The 16,352-nt window shown below is 32.2% G+C and overlaps 3 protein-coding genes across 3 annotated transcripts; all 3 read right to left on the bottom strand.

Annotated features, from left to right (window-relative positions):
• Positions 1-706: 706 nt before the first annotated feature.
• On the bottom strand, positions 707-6,571 carry LOC113403465 (tyramine beta-hydroxylase). The gene is made up of 11 exons (XM_026644022.2): positions 6,389-6,571; positions 6,048-6,271; positions 5,766-5,906; positions 5,312-5,575; positions 4,518-4,667; positions 4,288-4,420; positions 3,465-3,631; positions 2,385-2,567; positions 2,014-2,201; positions 1,357-1,513; positions 707-902 (listed from the first exon to the last, which is right to left on the bottom strand). The coding sequence occupies exons 1-11, from the start codon at positions 6,465-6,467 to the stop codon at positions 813-815; spliced, it is 1,776 nt and encodes a 591-aa protein (XP_026499807.2). The 5' UTR covers positions 6,468-6,571; the 3' UTR covers positions 707-812.
• Positions 6,572-8,126: 1,555 nt separating this feature from the next.
• On the bottom strand, positions 8,127-13,197 carry LOC113403467 (tRNA (uracil-5-)-methyltransferase homolog A). Its single transcript, XM_026644026.2, has 11 exons — positions 12,915-13,197; positions 12,681-12,831; positions 12,366-12,541; positions 11,897-12,217; positions 11,618-11,755; positions 11,064-11,179; positions 10,582-10,690; positions 10,190-10,312; positions 9,550-9,742; positions 8,996-9,213; positions 8,127-8,424 (listed from the first exon to the last, which is right to left on the bottom strand). Exons 1-11 carry the CDS (start codon positions 13,074-13,076, stop codon positions 8,167-8,169), a joined length of 1,965 nt encoding a protein of 654 aa, XP_026499811.2. The 5' UTR covers positions 13,077-13,197; the 3' UTR covers positions 8,127-8,166.
• A 384-nt stretch (positions 13,198-13,581) lies between these two features.
• On the bottom strand, positions 13,582-16,235 carry LOC113403473 (aryl-hydrocarbon-interacting protein-like 1). The gene is made up of 6 exons (XM_026644034.2): positions 16,025-16,235; positions 15,762-15,947; positions 15,422-15,581; positions 15,157-15,343; positions 14,110-14,252; positions 13,582-14,031 (listed from the first exon to the last, which is right to left on the bottom strand). The coding sequence occupies exons 1-6, from the start codon at positions 16,100-16,102 to the stop codon at positions 13,811-13,813; spliced, it is 975 nt and encodes a 324-aa protein (XP_026499819.1). The 5' UTR covers positions 16,103-16,235; the 3' UTR covers positions 13,582-13,810.
• Between the last annotated feature and the right edge of the window lie 117 nt (positions 16,236-16,352).

Below are 16,352 nucleotides of genomic sequence, written 5' to 3' on the forward strand. Positions count from 1 at the left end.
TTCACAGACACTTGTTTCGAAGGATCTTTTAGTGATGAAACCGTGTTGTTCATTAATCAAAATACCTCATATAATTGGGAAGTTAATATTTATATTTTTTTGCAAAATTTTTAGCTATTGTACATAATTTAGATATCGGCCTATAGTTTTGAACGTTATGTTTGCCACCCGACTTGGAAATAGGCTCCACGAAGGAGCGTTTCCAAACAATAGACATTATTCCAGAACTGAAAGAATTATTAAAAATGAGAATAATTATAGCATATCCTAAAAAAATATTGGTGGTATCTCATCAGGACCGTATCCTTTATTGATATTCTGACACTGTGAATATTTTAGACGCTGTATCGCAAGCGCCTACTTCAAAGTGTTTATGTGTTTTTTGCATTTTTTTATAACGAAAACTTTTAAGTAGCTTTTATTTGTGGACTTAATTTTCACATAACACAATGAAAAAAAAAGCACTAGTGTTCCATATTGAGAACCAATATTCTTGAATCTTGGTACTGTTACTTTGGTCAGTCAGTCTTTTACTTGAGTATATACGTACATATATTTAGCCTACCAAAACAATACAATAATAGTAATGCTATATAGAAAATGTTTTATTCTATAAGTAAAAGGTATAAAACACAACATAAACTCTATCACATGCTTTTATTATTAATAAATAACAATTCAGTAAGCATATTTACATAGTATTAAACAATTTTATGACTACATTATATGTAGTTAAATACGTTCACATTAAAGACTGTTAAACTGTTTTATTCATGATATATAATATTTTTAAATTTCAGTAGGTATATTATTTAGGAGCCACTGTGCATTTTCGGACAAAATCTGGGTGCGTCGCGTAATGGCACCTTAATTTTAGGTATTTCGATACCTTCCCAATCTCCCTGAAAACAGAAAAATATTTTAATAAATTTTGTTTTAAAATGGCAGCATTACGATCAATACTGTTTAAGTTGTTAGTATATATGTTAATTACTATATTTTAGTTTGGCGAATAAGTTTCTTTGGAACAGGGACCGTTGAAAGAGTGTAGCAGAAAAAATGATCAAGTCTTGAATTTGTTAATTACCACAAGCCATAATTGTGCCAACATAAAATCTTACAAAACCAATCAAGAAAATTCTTGGAGCTGCCCTGACTAATAATTCCTCTTATATTTTAGTTTTATATCTGCGTCTGCGACGAGTATATATTTAGGAACATAACAATTAGTAAAAAGTAGTAAAGTTGTCTATGACTCATCAATCTCATTGTATTTGATTAGTAGTAGTATTTATTTAGTATTTGAAAGTACGTCAGGAGGCTATGTATGAATATAGATGATGCTTAAATATTAACCTGGAATCGATTCCCATCGGACTTATTGCACTGCATCGATATTGGCGACTCAGTATACAGCATATGTAGCGCCTTAGCTCGGAGAGGCGTCCATGGCTTAATGGAGAGGTAGTTAGCGCGGGGAGCAGCCTCAAATGATATGGACATGTTATCCCATCTGCATCATATTAAATTAAATTTTGATTGTCGAAACTTAAATAAAAAAATTACAAATAATTAAGCAAAATAATGTAGAGATTTTTATTTTAAAAACTACTTCTAATTTGTCTGTGGTAAGGTAGATTTATATTTGTAAATTTGGCTAGTGGCTCCATTTAATATTTTAGTTAAATAGATCGTAAACATTTCGTTAAATCTATTTGGTAGGGCTTTGTGTAAGTCCGTCTGGGTACGTACCATCCACTCATCAGATATTCTACCGCCAACTGTATCTACAGACAAAAGGGACAACATCTTAGCTCACAAGGTTGGTGCCGCATTGATATGATGAGGAATGTTTTTTATTTCTTACAGCGTCAATGTCTATGGGCGGTGATGACCACTTACCACTAGGGGCTAATTTGCCAGTCCGCCTACCTATTACATAATAAAAATATGCTTAGATTACGCAATAACAATAACTAAAACAATGTTTTTCTTTTGAACAATTTAACGTACCGTTTTTCAAATTTGAAATAATCTTCCAGCGCTTTATTAGAAACAGCGCTCTTGCAGACCTCGAGCTCGGTAGCCGGATAGTAATGCATGTAGTTGACGCACATTTCATCCGTGATCGCGTGGCCACCAATTGTAGCCTCCTCTTTGTCCCTCGTGTTGTACACGCAGGTGGTCTCTAAGTAGTCACCCTGAAGATAACAAGAGATCGGTAACTTCTGAGGGTAGGTAACCAGGTGGGTAACCAGTAAGTCTGGTTACAATATTTATATCAAAAATTCTAACCCTAATAAATGATTTACAAGATACACAATATCACATGTAAAGCACTGGCTAAAAAAATCAGCATAACATCATCAGAATATTATACGTACTGGCAGAATTCGTACAGGCCGATGTAGTATGCGTATCTCCTGGAAGTGCGTGGAGTAGTGCAGGTCCTCGTTGAGCACGGGCAGCTCGCGCAGTCCGCGCGCGTGTCGCGTCCGCACCGCCGCGCCCGTCAGGTGCGTGTGCAACTGACTACCGAACACTACGATTCCCGCTGCGGGAAGACCCTGTGTACAAAATATTTACTATCGCCAGGTAGATGCAGGGGTCGACATTATGAAGACGTCACAATGTTCTACAGGCTAGAATAGAATGGCTACGCCAACATAATGGTGTTTCACTTGGTGATAGGGATTTGAACAAGTTCAGCTAGGTAGATACTACCCATTCATCAGATATTCTACCGCCAAACAGCAATATTTAGTATTATTATGAAGGATGAGCGAGGTAGTGTAGCTATAGAGGTAAAGGACTTAAAACCTTAGCTGCCAAGGTTGGCTATGGAAGGAATAGTTAATATTTCTTATAGGGCTTAGTTAACGGGCTGTGGGGACCACTTAATATTAAATGGTCTTTTTTCTCTCCGACTCCCTATATTATAAAATAAAAAAAGTCACAATGTCAGAAGACGTGAAAATCGAAGACTTTAATCGTGGTTTTTACTTGAAAATTAGTTCAACCTTAAATTTGAGAGGAATCCACCGATCTTGTAAATAATCAAGGATATTGTAATTTGTAATATTACAAATTCACAGCACCGTAACTACATCCAGCGCAGAATGATCCATTCAGTGCACCATGCTGCCTAGAGGCCCTTAGGCAGGCCGATATTAGGAAAAAAGTTTTTGAATTCAAGTTAATCAAATTATCATGTCAAATAGTTCTCCTGTTTGGTGATGAAATACCTGCGTAACATAGTAAAATAATTTCAAAATTATAATTCAGCTGTGATAGAAATAATATATTTTAGTATTATAAAAAAGGGGTGTATTGTCCGTGTATTGTCTGTCCTCCCCTTCATGATTAATCCTTTCCAATCTATAGATAACTAACTGTATGTATATATTTGGCTTGTAATAAATATTAATTAATGCTAAATAAAGGAATTTTGAAAATATTATTACCACAGCGGTGCACTGCGGTATACAATATCCAGTCAACGAAAAGGCTTCTTGCCCTCCCGGAATCGCCATTTTATCTGTGTACTCCAACCCCAGTTCCATGATCGCGGCATCGTATTTACGTCTATTATCAGTTATATGGAGAATAATGCCCGAACTGTCCACCCAATCTGTCAAAAAAGAAGAGCGTATAGTACAACACAATTTAAATGTAGCATCGACAAATTAAACAAAAACAATAAATCTTCAATTTGACGAATGTTGGTTTCATGGCATTACAAATTATTACGTTTGCGTAAAGATCATTTTCGCATAAGAAATAAATAAAGATTAATAATTTTGAAGTCACTTAATTCAGATGTGATCGGTTTTACGAATTTTGCCGATGCTACATCTAAGTTGTGTCGTACTATACTTATATATATATATAATATACCTATATGTAATGTATTTATGCAAAAGTAATGATTTTCAAATTTACAATATATTATTCGATAATTGAAATATCTTTCCAATATTTGTTCCCTGTATGTGGATTATTTATTACAAAGTTAGTATCAATATTTTTAATTTCATCACTTCAAACTTTTCATTTTTAAATATAAGCACAATTTTGACTCTAGGTAAAATATAGCGAATAATAATTCCAGATACAGATTCCAATAATAATTATAGTTTAGATACCACAAAAAATTTAAGGAATCGCAAGGTATAAACACTGATCTTTACTTTACTGTGCTATGGGGATAGCACTATACCTTTTTTAGGAAAATACATCAGAGACTTTATTGCAATGCTCTTAAACGAATTTTAATTTAAAACTTACCATTTCGAAGATCAGGGTTGTTGTAGTGGACCTCAAGCATAACATATTTGTTAGCTTTTGGTCCTCCAAGTGGTAGCCCAGCTTCTTGTGGGTATATAAATGGTGGTGCACCCATTGCCCAAGCAGCTTTGACCTAAAATTTCCAAAATTTATACAAAATAATAGCACTTAATATATCCTATTACAATAATATTTGAATATCAATCAATCACTTTTGTATAATCTATTACCTTTGAACAGACTTTGGTAGATTCCGGTCGTTTTGGCGAAAAACAATTCCCTTCAAACATTGGCATTTCTTTATTGGGATCGTCATCGCAATAAAATACTTCCATGTGATGTACCAAACCCTCGTTTCCTCGCGTTATTGTTGATTCAAACTTAAATTATTCAAAAAGTTACGATATATTAAAATCATATTTTTTAGGTTTTAAATAAATCATTTTATGACAAAATCGAAATGGCCTAGTGGTAATAACACGTCAATATTAACCGATGACCTCGGGCTTAAAACATAAGTAATCGCGCTCAGTGGTGTACGGGCTAGGACCGCACAATGATAAGATTGCTTGATATTAACTATAAAGTTACATCGACTGCAATTTAACGTGACATTTTGTGTGACAACAAGAATCCAATACTCGCTTATAGAAGGTAAATGATGTTCTACTGCAAATATTCTACTGTTTCACTGTGGAGCGCAGTACCGTACAGTAAGTAGAGAAGGAAAACATCATGAGGGCATGAGGTAAATATTCTTATCTGCCACAGCTCACAAGTAAGTGCACTAATCCGCACTAGAACGTGGAACGTTGTAAAATAAAATATGTACATTATTTTTTAAAGGAAAAGCACTTTTCGCACAACAATAGGTAATTTACGGCGAATTACTGTAATTTTATAACTTCTAGCAACTTTTAAACTTCAAGATACGTAATATTCCTTATTATGCGGTCTTGAATACCCAATCACATCAATATTAGATAAATAAGAATTGAATAAATCATAACCAAATATTAAACACCTTTACAATGTGATGAACACTTTCTGTAACAAAGGCAGGGAGCTTGACAACCTTGCACCAATACGTCGTGTCACTTCCAGGAACCTTTAATTGCTTGTTTGTGATACGCAGCTCGTGTGCGGATGGTTGCGGTGCGGAAGGCGGTGTAAGTAACCGAACGCGTATGAACCCGTGATCATGGTCAGACGTGCAAGATATGCAAAGGCCCTTAGATGAAAACAATTTGTCTATTCCGCGTGCCCAGATCACGTGAACAGTGCCATCCTGAAAATAAAACATTACCATAAAATCGTTCTTGGAACCCCGTACCTAAGATCGATACCCTATAACGACGTCTCATAACAGATTTTATGAAATTAAGTATTTATTGTTCGATAGGATGTTTTTAAAAATAATATTACAATAAAGCAATATTAATTATTATATCAAACGAATTTAAAAAAGTAACAAAAACCTCAATGACGTAATCATCTTTGTCGCAAGTATCAAAATAACGTTCAAAAGTAACACTTCGCGTTTTCCTATCGACGTGGAAGTCTTCACAGTTTTGATGAGTATCTCGTACCAATTTTCCATTTCCATCTGCATGCATGTCCTAAAAAAGAACAGGGTTCTTATAGAAGGTACCTACATTAGAACTTTTCTATTTAACTTTTTTTTTTAAACTATATGTGAATATATACTTTTATATCAGTGTTAAATAGTTTATTTTAATATTATTGCATCGTAGGTTTACCTCAAAATAATCTAGACCAGTATAGTCGGTCCAAACCAGACATACGTCGGAATTTTCCAAATCTCCTCTATCAGAAAATCCCAGAGCAAACCAATTTATAGATGGTGCTTTTTCGTTAAAATTTAAAGAGAATCGAATTTTTCGAACATTGTAATTGACTCGCCATTTTAGTGTAAGTTCGCCTTTAGGATCCAGCACCGATTCACTTTCAGCAATAATTTCGTCTGTGTAATCGTAAATAAACTAATATTAAAAAATGCAAAACTACCAACAAATAATTAACAAAATATTTATATAAAACACTTTTGACATAACAATAACATTATTATGAAAACTCTTACCGTGTTGCTCGTGTATTGTAAACGAATAATGATAATAAATTAAAGTAAAGAATATAGCTACGAAACATTTTCCTTTCATATTTCTTATTGCCACATCAGTTTCAGCTCGAATAGAAGGTTTAAACGAAAGTCCAAGTACCGCGTCAAGCCTGTTCCTTCCTCGACAGGCAAAGGCCTAATGAAAGCTTCTTCTATTCAGGCGATAAAAGGTCTTCAGTAAGGCTTATGTACTGCCTTACATATTCGACTATAGAAGCTCAAGGTACAGTTGGAAAGAAAATTATATATCAATAAATAAATATTTTTTATTTAATAGTCGATTTTTTTTATTAAATTATTTCAATTAGGTTTAAAGTTTTTTGTTGATAAGTATTAAAGTTTTGTTGATAAATATCACTATTTATCTTTTTAACACCATATATTTCTCTTAATAAGTAAAACTGTTACTGTTTCTCATTGTAATTTTTGTAATTACTTGATATCTTCAAAAAAAGTTAAATCAAAAATATTACTCTACTACAAGTTTACATAAGTTTTGTTTTTGACTGTACTTATCTATTTTCAAACTTTTAATAACGAATGTCAGTTAATACGTGGAAATATTTTCGATGCGGTGTCGGAGTTCAGTGCAAGGCAAGGAATTCGAGATGGTTCCTTTATTAAATTCCAGTTGAATTACTTCGTCGCCCTCAGCTCCGGGCGCATTCCGTTAATCGTTTAGCATTAACGAATCTCACCGTAATCGTATATCTAATTTAATTTTGTTATGATTTAAAATATTAAATTGTATTTACTAAATAGTTGAAAAAAGTATGCTTCTATTCTGGTTTTCTGTTTAATTTACATAAAAGGGGCACAATTGTTTTTACATAATATAATTTATTATACAAAGAAATTATTTCTGGTGCAACTATGGCATTAACTCTGATATACACTATGGGCATGTACGTTCTATTCCAATCACAAGAGGACTAATAAATAAACAATTTTAATTTTGGATTCACGCGTTTTAAACATCGGCAGTTGATGAAAGTGTTTAATAATAAATCAAGAACTGTTTATTATGCATACTATAGTAGAGCTATTAAAAAATCGCATTTAATACGTAAATTTAAAGTTAATCTTATTTCAGTAGTAATTACTAAAAACTATTTTCGGGAATTTTCGAAAAAGCTTAGAAACTATTGTTATACTTTCGTAATTTTCTTTAGGTTTTAGGATTTATATAAATACCATGTTATATATAACAAAATAAATGCGAGTAAAACCACGGAGCCAGCTGTTAAATAAAATTTGTCTTGGCTTCAACTTATCGAATATCAGTGCAATGTTTTATAACCTAATTACTAATTTTGTGAAAGGATAGAATTTGATAGAAATAGTTCACGTCCTGATGATGATCTAAATTATATGAAAACTTATTTTCAAAGAAGGTTATCATTGTATTCCAGGTAAGGATAGAAAAAAAAATACCTCCAGTGTCTAAAACTGATAAAAATTAATTTGACAAAATTGTAAGTCAATTTGGTAAATTAATTTTAATCTCAAGGGTCAGTGGTCGCGATGTTTATTGCGTCAACGTCGCTACCGACCAATGACTATGAGCAGAAATTTTAGAGGTAATTTAAAGGTTAGTATTATCTTGAGGTACTCTTACTTTCAAATGTTCTTCAGAAAGTATATTTTTACTAAATTGAAAAAAGTTATAAATAGGTTCTTCAATGTAAATAAAAAAGTATCAAAATGTAAATCATTTATTACTTATGTAAATAATTATGTCACACGTCATCATTTGTATTTACAACATTGTCCGGAGATACATGCTTTTCGGTTGACTTTTCACTTGTTTCGACATTAGCTTGCGCTTCACTTGATACAACAACTTCTGTTTGCACTTCACTTGCTTCGGTTGGCAGTTGACTGGTTTCAACATTATCTGCTATTGCTTCACTTGCTTCAGTGGTCGTTTCACTTGTTTCAGCCATATTATTCTGTGCTTCACTTGCTTCTGTACTGACTTTCGAGTTTGATGCATCCTGTAAACAAAATGAGCTTTAATTTTTTTTTACTATGGATTTAAATTATATTAGTCATATTAAAAATATAACAATTACATTATATGTTAGAGTCGTATTATGCGCAGTCACGATTTATTTCAGCTTTTTCTAAGAATTAAATTCCTTTTAGCTGACCAACAGATGGATCATCTCTTGATGCTGTCACCGTGGGTACGCATAGACAAGGGTATTGTATAAAAATGAAGTTATTTCTAATATGTTCAATGTGCTAGTAGCATGTTATGTAAGATGGTATATTATATGCAAATTACAATTTTTTCAGAAAAAACTAGTTACAGTAATTTATGAATATATTTTTGTGTAAGCGATCATCAAGAAAAGTATTTATTTAGATCAAAACTTTAACGATTTTCGATCAAGTTATTAATAAAGATAGCATTCATTGGCGTTGTATCAGGCTCCGTGCGAGTTCTATGTGTGTAAAACAGTATTTATTTAAAGTTAGAGCGCACTGGGCTAGCATAAATTAGCTATTTAATAAGTGGTGGTAATTGGTGAACTTGTGGCACAGGCGGGTACGGGCACGCACCTCCCTCTGGAACAGTATGAGCAGCTCGACGTGCTTGGTGTGCGGGAACATGTCGACGGGCACGGCGCGCACGGGCACGAAGGGCGCGCCGCGCAGCGTCTTGGACGACGGGCGCGTCAGGTCCACGAAGTTCTTGATGGCCGCCGCCGGGCTGCACGACATGTAGAGCAGGCGTTTGACCTTCTCGGTGTTCCTGAGCTGAGTGATTGCGCGCATATCTGTCGAGTGACGCTTTAATTACTAATATGTTTTTTTATTGTCAAAATATTTACACTAAATTTTAATATTAAATGGAATAATGTAGTGTGGAGGTATCCTCTTCTGTTTATGAAATACTGGGGATTTCGTTTGAATTATGAAGTAATTTTAAATACACACACTTGAGGATAAGCAGGTTGGTAGATTAATAATATTCAGTAATCCTTCATTATCATTCAATATAATTCAATTCGAATTGCATTTAATTGTTAAGAGAGATTAACTATAATAAATGAAATATAAACATATTCAACTTTCTAAGATTATATTAATAGTTTAGTATAAAGTATTCTCACGGAGGCCAGCTCTTGGAGGGTCCACAATAGCGATTATATCGTCTCCCGGAGCTCTCGCTAACACCGAGGGCAGTATATCTTCGGCTTTCCCCGTGAAGAATTCGCAGTTTTCTATATTGTTTAGTTCCGCGTTTGCCTTTGCGTCTTTCACGGCTTCTGCGACCAGCTCCAGGCCGAGAACTTTATTGCAATGCTGTTGAAAATACAGTACAATATTTTAATACAATTTATTATACACAAAATAAAAATGCGACAGCCGCAAAATTTTATAATTAGTTTATCGTTGAATCATATTGCAAAGCAATATGGCACAAGGAATTAGCCATTTTGTATCCATTAAAGCAGAATTGTTTATTGAAAAATGTAATTCTAATCCAATTTATTGCACATAATTTATAATGGACATGTACCTGACATAGTAATAAATATTCAATGATAGTCGGCTTCGGCTTCTGCTAAAAATCGGTCGTACCCTGATTAAACGTAACAACTGTATTATGTACCGAACAGTAGTTCGGATATTTATACGAATATCTGGGTCAACCACGTGCTTGGTTAGGTTTTTCTGCCCAAAGCAAGTGGTGAAGTGAAGGTGGAGCACGGGCGCGCTGCCGTGGTGGCGGAGGCGAGGGCGTCGTACCTGAGCGAAGCAGAGTCCGATGGTGCCCGTCCCGCAGCAGATGTCGAGGGCGGTGTCCCCGCGCCGCGCCGCGCTCAGCGCCACGGCCCGCGCGTACAGCACGCCCGCGCCCGCCGTGTTGATCTGAGCAGACACCGCACGAGTCTCAATGCAGGAACTTCATATTCAACACATATTACGAAGGAACAGCTCACCTGCGATTAGCTTTCTTGTGTTATTTTATAGAATAGAATACAAATTAATTACTTTTATCTTGACTATTATTATGACAAATTTTAAAGTAACATTATTTTAACGTTAGATATATTATTCTTTTTACTACGTTTTTAATTACTCAATCTATCGTGCACATTTAATCCTTTTCGAACCTGCCAGTCAAATGCTTAGCTTACCTGAAAGAATGCTTCTGCTGATATTCTGAACTGTAGCCCCAGTATAGAATCTGTGATGTGCGTTGATCCCATCAGATGTGTTGGCTTCGATGCATCTTCACCCACCCGTCTATATTTGAAGGTATGATAATGTCATTTTTATTACTCAAGTTTATATTAAATGCATTTAAATTCATTTAAAAATATGGATGTAATGAAAAACAGATTTCCAAGAATTGAGATTCCTGCTTTTTGTAAGTCAGCTAAAATTTATTCTAGAAAAAGAAATGAATGTTAAATGACTGGGTTAATATTGGTTATTGAGTAGAAATCATCAACAATAGAGAACATCTTAATCACTGTTAAAAACTGTAAATACATACTTAAAAATTAAATTGTATATAATTTTGATGCAAGCAATGATGTTTAATGTATCTATCAAGAAACTTGGAACTGTGAACAGACTTTATTTAAAAGGATGAACTTAATAAGAAACAAGTAACCTTTTTCTAATAACCTCGAAGTACAACGATTTGACACCACACACGACTGCTTCCTCTGAACTGAAGTGAGCCACTAGCTGCTTCGATAGTTCGTCCAATTCCTCCGCTGATAGATTCTTTGAGAAACAAGGTCGTCATACCATTAAAAAGGATAATTATTTTTTTCCCTGAACCGTTGAATTATTGTTTAAGCACCAAAGCTAAATATCATTGCTCATTTTTAAATAACGTGAAGGAAATTTGAATGGTGATAAAGTCAGCAATTTATATCTATTGATATATTTTTTATGGGCAACTCTGCTTGTCTTAGTTCAAAAGCGATAGGCATATCAGGGATTCCCTGAAATAATTTATTATTGCTTAAAGGCTTTCACCGGATGTGCTATAATTTTGTTTATAGTTTTGCTACAAATTGTTTATTTTATTGTTATAAACTTAAAAACTGATTGATAGTTACTCATGAATAATAATTTGGACAGATGAAAAATTATACCACATGTAAGTACCTACAATCTAAGAACAATATTAATTAACCAAACTTTATAATTATTTACCTGTGGATGCATAGCAATGATAAGCATGATTTCTCCAGAATATGATGACTCCCGCACAGTGAGATATCTCCAGTAACCGGAAAAGTCCGCTGGTGAAAATGGTGCCATTGATGACTTACGAACAAACTCTTGGAATAGCTAAAAATAATCAATTAACATTGTTAAATATTTTCGTACTTAAAACTGTACAATTTCTATTCTCTTTTGATAAATTAGAGAGTTTAGAAAAATCTTACAATGGGTATGTGATTAATAATTCAAACAGAACAAATTACTTACTAAAACAGCCTTTTTTGTTTTTTCAGATATATGATTCAAGCCCATTATAGGAGCAACACCAACTGTGCCCGTAACATAGCTACCAAGCCTAAATCCAACTGTGGGCTTTTGTGTTTCATCATCAATGCCTACAGTAAACTCACATTTATTTCTATAGCCCTCGGTAATGGGTGATTTTTCAATGGGTATGAGCTCAAAACTAAGTCCTTTGTGTAGTTTTCTATTTGACTCAATTTCTCTGCGCCTTCCTTTATCAACTTTCCATACTTCATTATCAAATTTCATTAGAAGATTTTTAATCTCTTTCTCTTTGAGTTTAAGCTAAAATCATTAGTAAAAATCATAAATATTCACACATAATTTATCTTCAGTTTATAAACAAATGATCAAGTTTTCATATATATTCATATTTTTTTATATTACTCTGTGTTTTAGTTAATATTATTAAAAGGTTTTAGTTATAATCTACCTGTTCTTCATAAGGAATATTCCAGAATGGTGTGACTGCATCTTTTAGTCTTTCTTCTTGGGACTTATTTTCATTCTCCTTTTTCTTTTTTATCTGTGATGCGTCTTCCTCTTGTTTTCTCTTTCTTACCAGAGGATCAGGTGCAGGTTTTGCTTCTTCCGCTATTAATGTCTTTCCTACCATAAAAGAAATATTTACATTTATAAAATCATAACTTACTAAGTATTATTTATTTTACTATTCGGCCCCTGTTGTTTTAAAGACTAAACACATATTATAAAAATTGCTCTAAGTGATATACTATATAAATAACACCTTTCCATAAGTATCCATTTAACACAGATATAGCTTTAGTGCGTTCTTCATCATTTTGAAAACATGCATACAGCCAGTGACTGCCATTCTTAGGTCTTTTAATTTTACTTGTGTTCAAGCCTAATTTTTGATTCATCAACTTTTTCAGTTCCTAAAATTTACAAAGATAATAAATATTTTTCACACAATTCATGTATTCATTAGAAAACTATAAATCAGTTGGTTTAATCTTACTGCTATGCCATAAAACTTTGGCATTCCTCGAAGTTCTATCTTAAACTTCTCCGAAGAGAAACCACCTCTATCCAAATAAGCATATTCTTCACTAATACTCGGTGTTTCCTGAATTTCGCTATCTAATTTAATTTCAGTTACAGTTTCATTTGTTTCAGACATTATAAATTATACGAACTTTGTTGTTTACATTCAAAATCTATTTTTTATTTTTGTTTACTTTACCCACGACTTAACCTTAATTTTTATACATATGACATCAAATATAAATGCACAATAATTTTAGGTTAATTGTCAAATTGACATCAATTCAGTGCTAGCAACCATTGAATAATAATCGATCAGTATTACTATACTCTCTATAATTATCGTACAAATACGACATATAATCAATGTACAATGTATTATTTGCTTTGATTTTATAATGTGTTATTATTATTAAAATGTTTTATTCAAATGTAAATTATGAAAACATTAAATACCAAATAAAAGATGTTTATACATACATTAGTATTTTGATTTTGATAACATGTCACTATGAATATTTTAAAAACGATTAATGGAAGAATTGTATTTAAGAATATTATTATTTTTTAAAATTGATGTAATAATATACTACTTTTTAGATAAACCTTCGTTTTGATACTATGATACCAAATAAAATTAGTTTTGTAGATAGTATTAGTTTAATAAACATAAAATTTCTTCTTATATTATTATAAATTAGGCTTAATTACATAGGAAGACGAAAAAATATGTGCTTAACAGGTTAAGTTTTGTTATCATTAAATGTTAAAGAATTCTAAACAATAATGTACTGTATTATCTGGCAACTTTGTATTGCCATTACAATAAATATCTGAGTACACTTGGTAACTATTGTTATTTAGAAAGTGCTATGAAGCATTATTATCCTTATCAAATAACTTTTTTAAAGCATCCTTGTCATTTTCACTTTTTTCTTTTCTTAACTGTTTGAGGTTTTCTAGCTCTTTATCAATAGTTGGTATCAGTTCTGGATTCAAAGTTTTCAATCGTTTAAAATCTTTTTCAGCTGCTTCTGGGTTCCATGCTCCTACATTTGCTTTAGCTCTTCTATATAGTGCTTTTTCATTATCTAGAATATTTTAAAAAGTTTCTTTTAAATAAATGGTATACAAATAAAAAAAAGACAATTATTAACATTAAATGTTACCTGCATCATGATCTAAAACAGTATTGCAATGTTCTATGACAGCATAGTATTCACCCTTGACTAGTTTACACTGAGCAAAGTTAAGTAAAATTGGAAGTTTGACTTTATTTAGGTTGATCCATTCCTCATCACATTTTCTTTCTCTATAAAAAATATTGATTCATTTTACTTGGTTTCATTACCCATTACTATAAACTTTCGACGTTAATTCATATAATTTCTTAAGACAATTTATACTACGCTAACTCGAATTTTAGTGATAATCGTTTTTTTTTATGCCAAGTTGCTTAAAATGTGTTATTTTATATGTATTAAAAAAATCGTGAAGAAATATACAAAATTAACGAAGTTTACTTACGTTAAGTTTAATTACGAATTTTATACAATGCTAACTAAAGCCAATTTTGGAAATCAATTGATTTAAATTATGCTAACTATTATCAGCGAAGTGTGCGCACACTTTCGAGTTAGCGTAGTATAAATTGTTGGTATCGAAGTATTCATACCCAATATCATAATAATTACAAATAGGTTAAGGTTTTTACCTAAAGTTTGTTATAAAATTTAAATAATTAAATCAATTTAAAAAGACCTTAAAATAACTTGTCTGAAAAATGTTGTTTACCTAAAGGACAATAATAATCATAAGTATCCCATTTCTTTTAACATGTAATTGAATAATCATAAAATAATATGATATTTTAAGGGAAAGTAATTCCTGTAATTCAGACACAATATAACAAAAGTTTTCATGCCAAGGTGTTGTATTAATAATGTAATAGTTATTATTATTTCTTGCAGTGCCAACCATCAATACTAATATTATAAATGTGAAAGTCTGTTTGTGACTGTTTTATGACCGACCACTAAATAAATTATGAAATTTAACCAAAAGAAGGAATAGACTACTTTTTTGCCTCATATCTGACGACTAAACTTTAAAATAAAAAAAAGCCACAGGTATTGGTTAAATATCAGGTTGCCCAGTGGCCTGTCCGCTTCCTATTGTAAATTTAAAAGATGTTAGTTTGTTTTACAGACTCAAACCTGATCATTAGTTGTTCACAAATGGATATAGCCTGTCTGTATGCATCTTCTGCCTGATCATACAACTTTTGTCCATACAATTTATTGCCCTTTTCTTTAAGTTCGGGTACAAGTTGAAGCCTCTCTTCGCTGCTTAGCTGCCAGAGCTCTTTCTCATATTCATTTGATCTTTCAACTTTTAACACTTCTATAATTCAAAATTATCTATTATGATCATATTATTCTTAAATATTATTAAAATATAGTTGTTACTATTTATACATGCCTATTATAAATTCTAAGTCACAAGGTGAGTTGATCAAATCATCCAAGTCAGGGTATCCGATTCCTTCGGTGTGCAGCGTCATAGTACATGTATGCTTTCTTCGCTGCTCTTGGCCCAGTTCGCGAAGGGTTTTTGACACAAAGGGGTAACTGTACACTAACTATTAATAAAAATAAAAACAAGGTAATAATTTTGTCTGAATGATTATTTTTGAGATTGTTTTTTTAAAAGGAATATGTTATGTAGCAAAATAAATATCAACTTTATTAATTTATTTACATAAGAATTATTAATATTAAGTCTTTAAATATATACAAATATTACTAAAATATATATATACCTCTTTTTTCACTTGAAAACTCGCTACTTCGCCAACAGCCATCATTTTTACAATTGACTCCCAAACCTCAAGTTTGAATTTATGTCCAATTACTAGCACCATTGGCTCTTTTTGACCAATTTTTTTACTGTCATCAATGAGTGTCCTTTCCTTTCCTAATTTCCATGTTTGGAAATGAAAGTGGACCTAGATTAAGACAAGAATAAAAAATAAAACAATATCAATGACAATACTACTTACTTTATAACTTACTAATTACTTACTTTACTTCCATCAGCAATAGGTACATATTTTTGTCCTGTGTAGATTGTATTTTTTACAATTGGAGCTGTGTTAGTCATTTTGTACAAAATCTCTGACTAAAAGTTTTTAACTTTTATGTTTTGCTGATAACAATAACAGTATTTGTAATTTTTTTTTTATCAATTGACAATTTGACATTTTGACTTCATTTTTTTTTTGTTTACTTTTTTCCTCTTTTAAAAATCAACAGTGATTTACTATACAGCCATTACTACCTTTAAGCAACATCATTTTTTTTTGTTTAGTGTAATTTTATATGAGTAATTTATTATTATGTTCTAAATGAAA

The sequence above is a fragment of the Vanessa tameamea genome, chromosome 13 (assembly GCF_037043105.1).
Source record: "Vanessa tameamea isolate UH-Manoa-2023 chromosome 13, ilVanTame1 primary haplotype, whole genome shotgun sequence".
In the NCBI taxonomy this organism is placed as follows: Eukaryota; Metazoa; Arthropoda; class Insecta; order Lepidoptera; family Nymphalidae; genus Vanessa; species Vanessa tameamea.

Coding starts and splice junctions, on each gene's coding strand:
- LOC113403465 (XM_026644022.2), bottom strand. CDS start 6,467: ATGAAAGGAAAATGTTTCGTAGCTATATTCTTTACTTTAATTTATTAT. Junction 4,668..5,311: donor GTGTTCATCACATTGTAAAG/GTGTTTAATATT, acceptor GAATAATTTAAG/TTTGAATCAACAATAACGCG. Junction 4,421..4,517: donor CTACCAAAGTCTGTTCAAAG/GTAATAGATTAT, acceptor TGGAAATTTTAG/GTCAAAGCTGCTTGGGCAAT.
- LOC113403467 (XM_026644026.2), bottom strand. CDS start 13,076: ATGTCTGAAACAAATGAAACTGTAACTGAAATTAAATTAGATAGCGAA. Junction 12,542..12,680: donor AAATGGATACTTATGGAAAG/GTGTTATTTATA, acceptor CTTTTATGGTAG/GAAAGACATTAATAGCGGAA. Junction 11,756..11,896: donor AAACAAAAAAGGCTGTTTTA/GTAAGTAATTTG, acceptor GATTATTTTTAG/CTATTCCAAGAGTTTGTTCG.
- LOC113403473 (XM_026644034.2), bottom strand. CDS start 16,102: ATGACTAACACAGCTCCAATTGTAAAAAATACAATCTACACAGGACAA. Junction 14,253..15,156: donor TGTGAACAACTAATGATCAG/GTTTGAGTCTGT, acceptor TATTTTTTATAG/AGAAAGAAAATGTGATGAGG. Junction 14,032..14,109: donor TGTTTTAGATCATGATGCAG/GTAACATTTAAT, acceptor AAAATATTCTAG/ATAATGAAAAAGCACTATAT.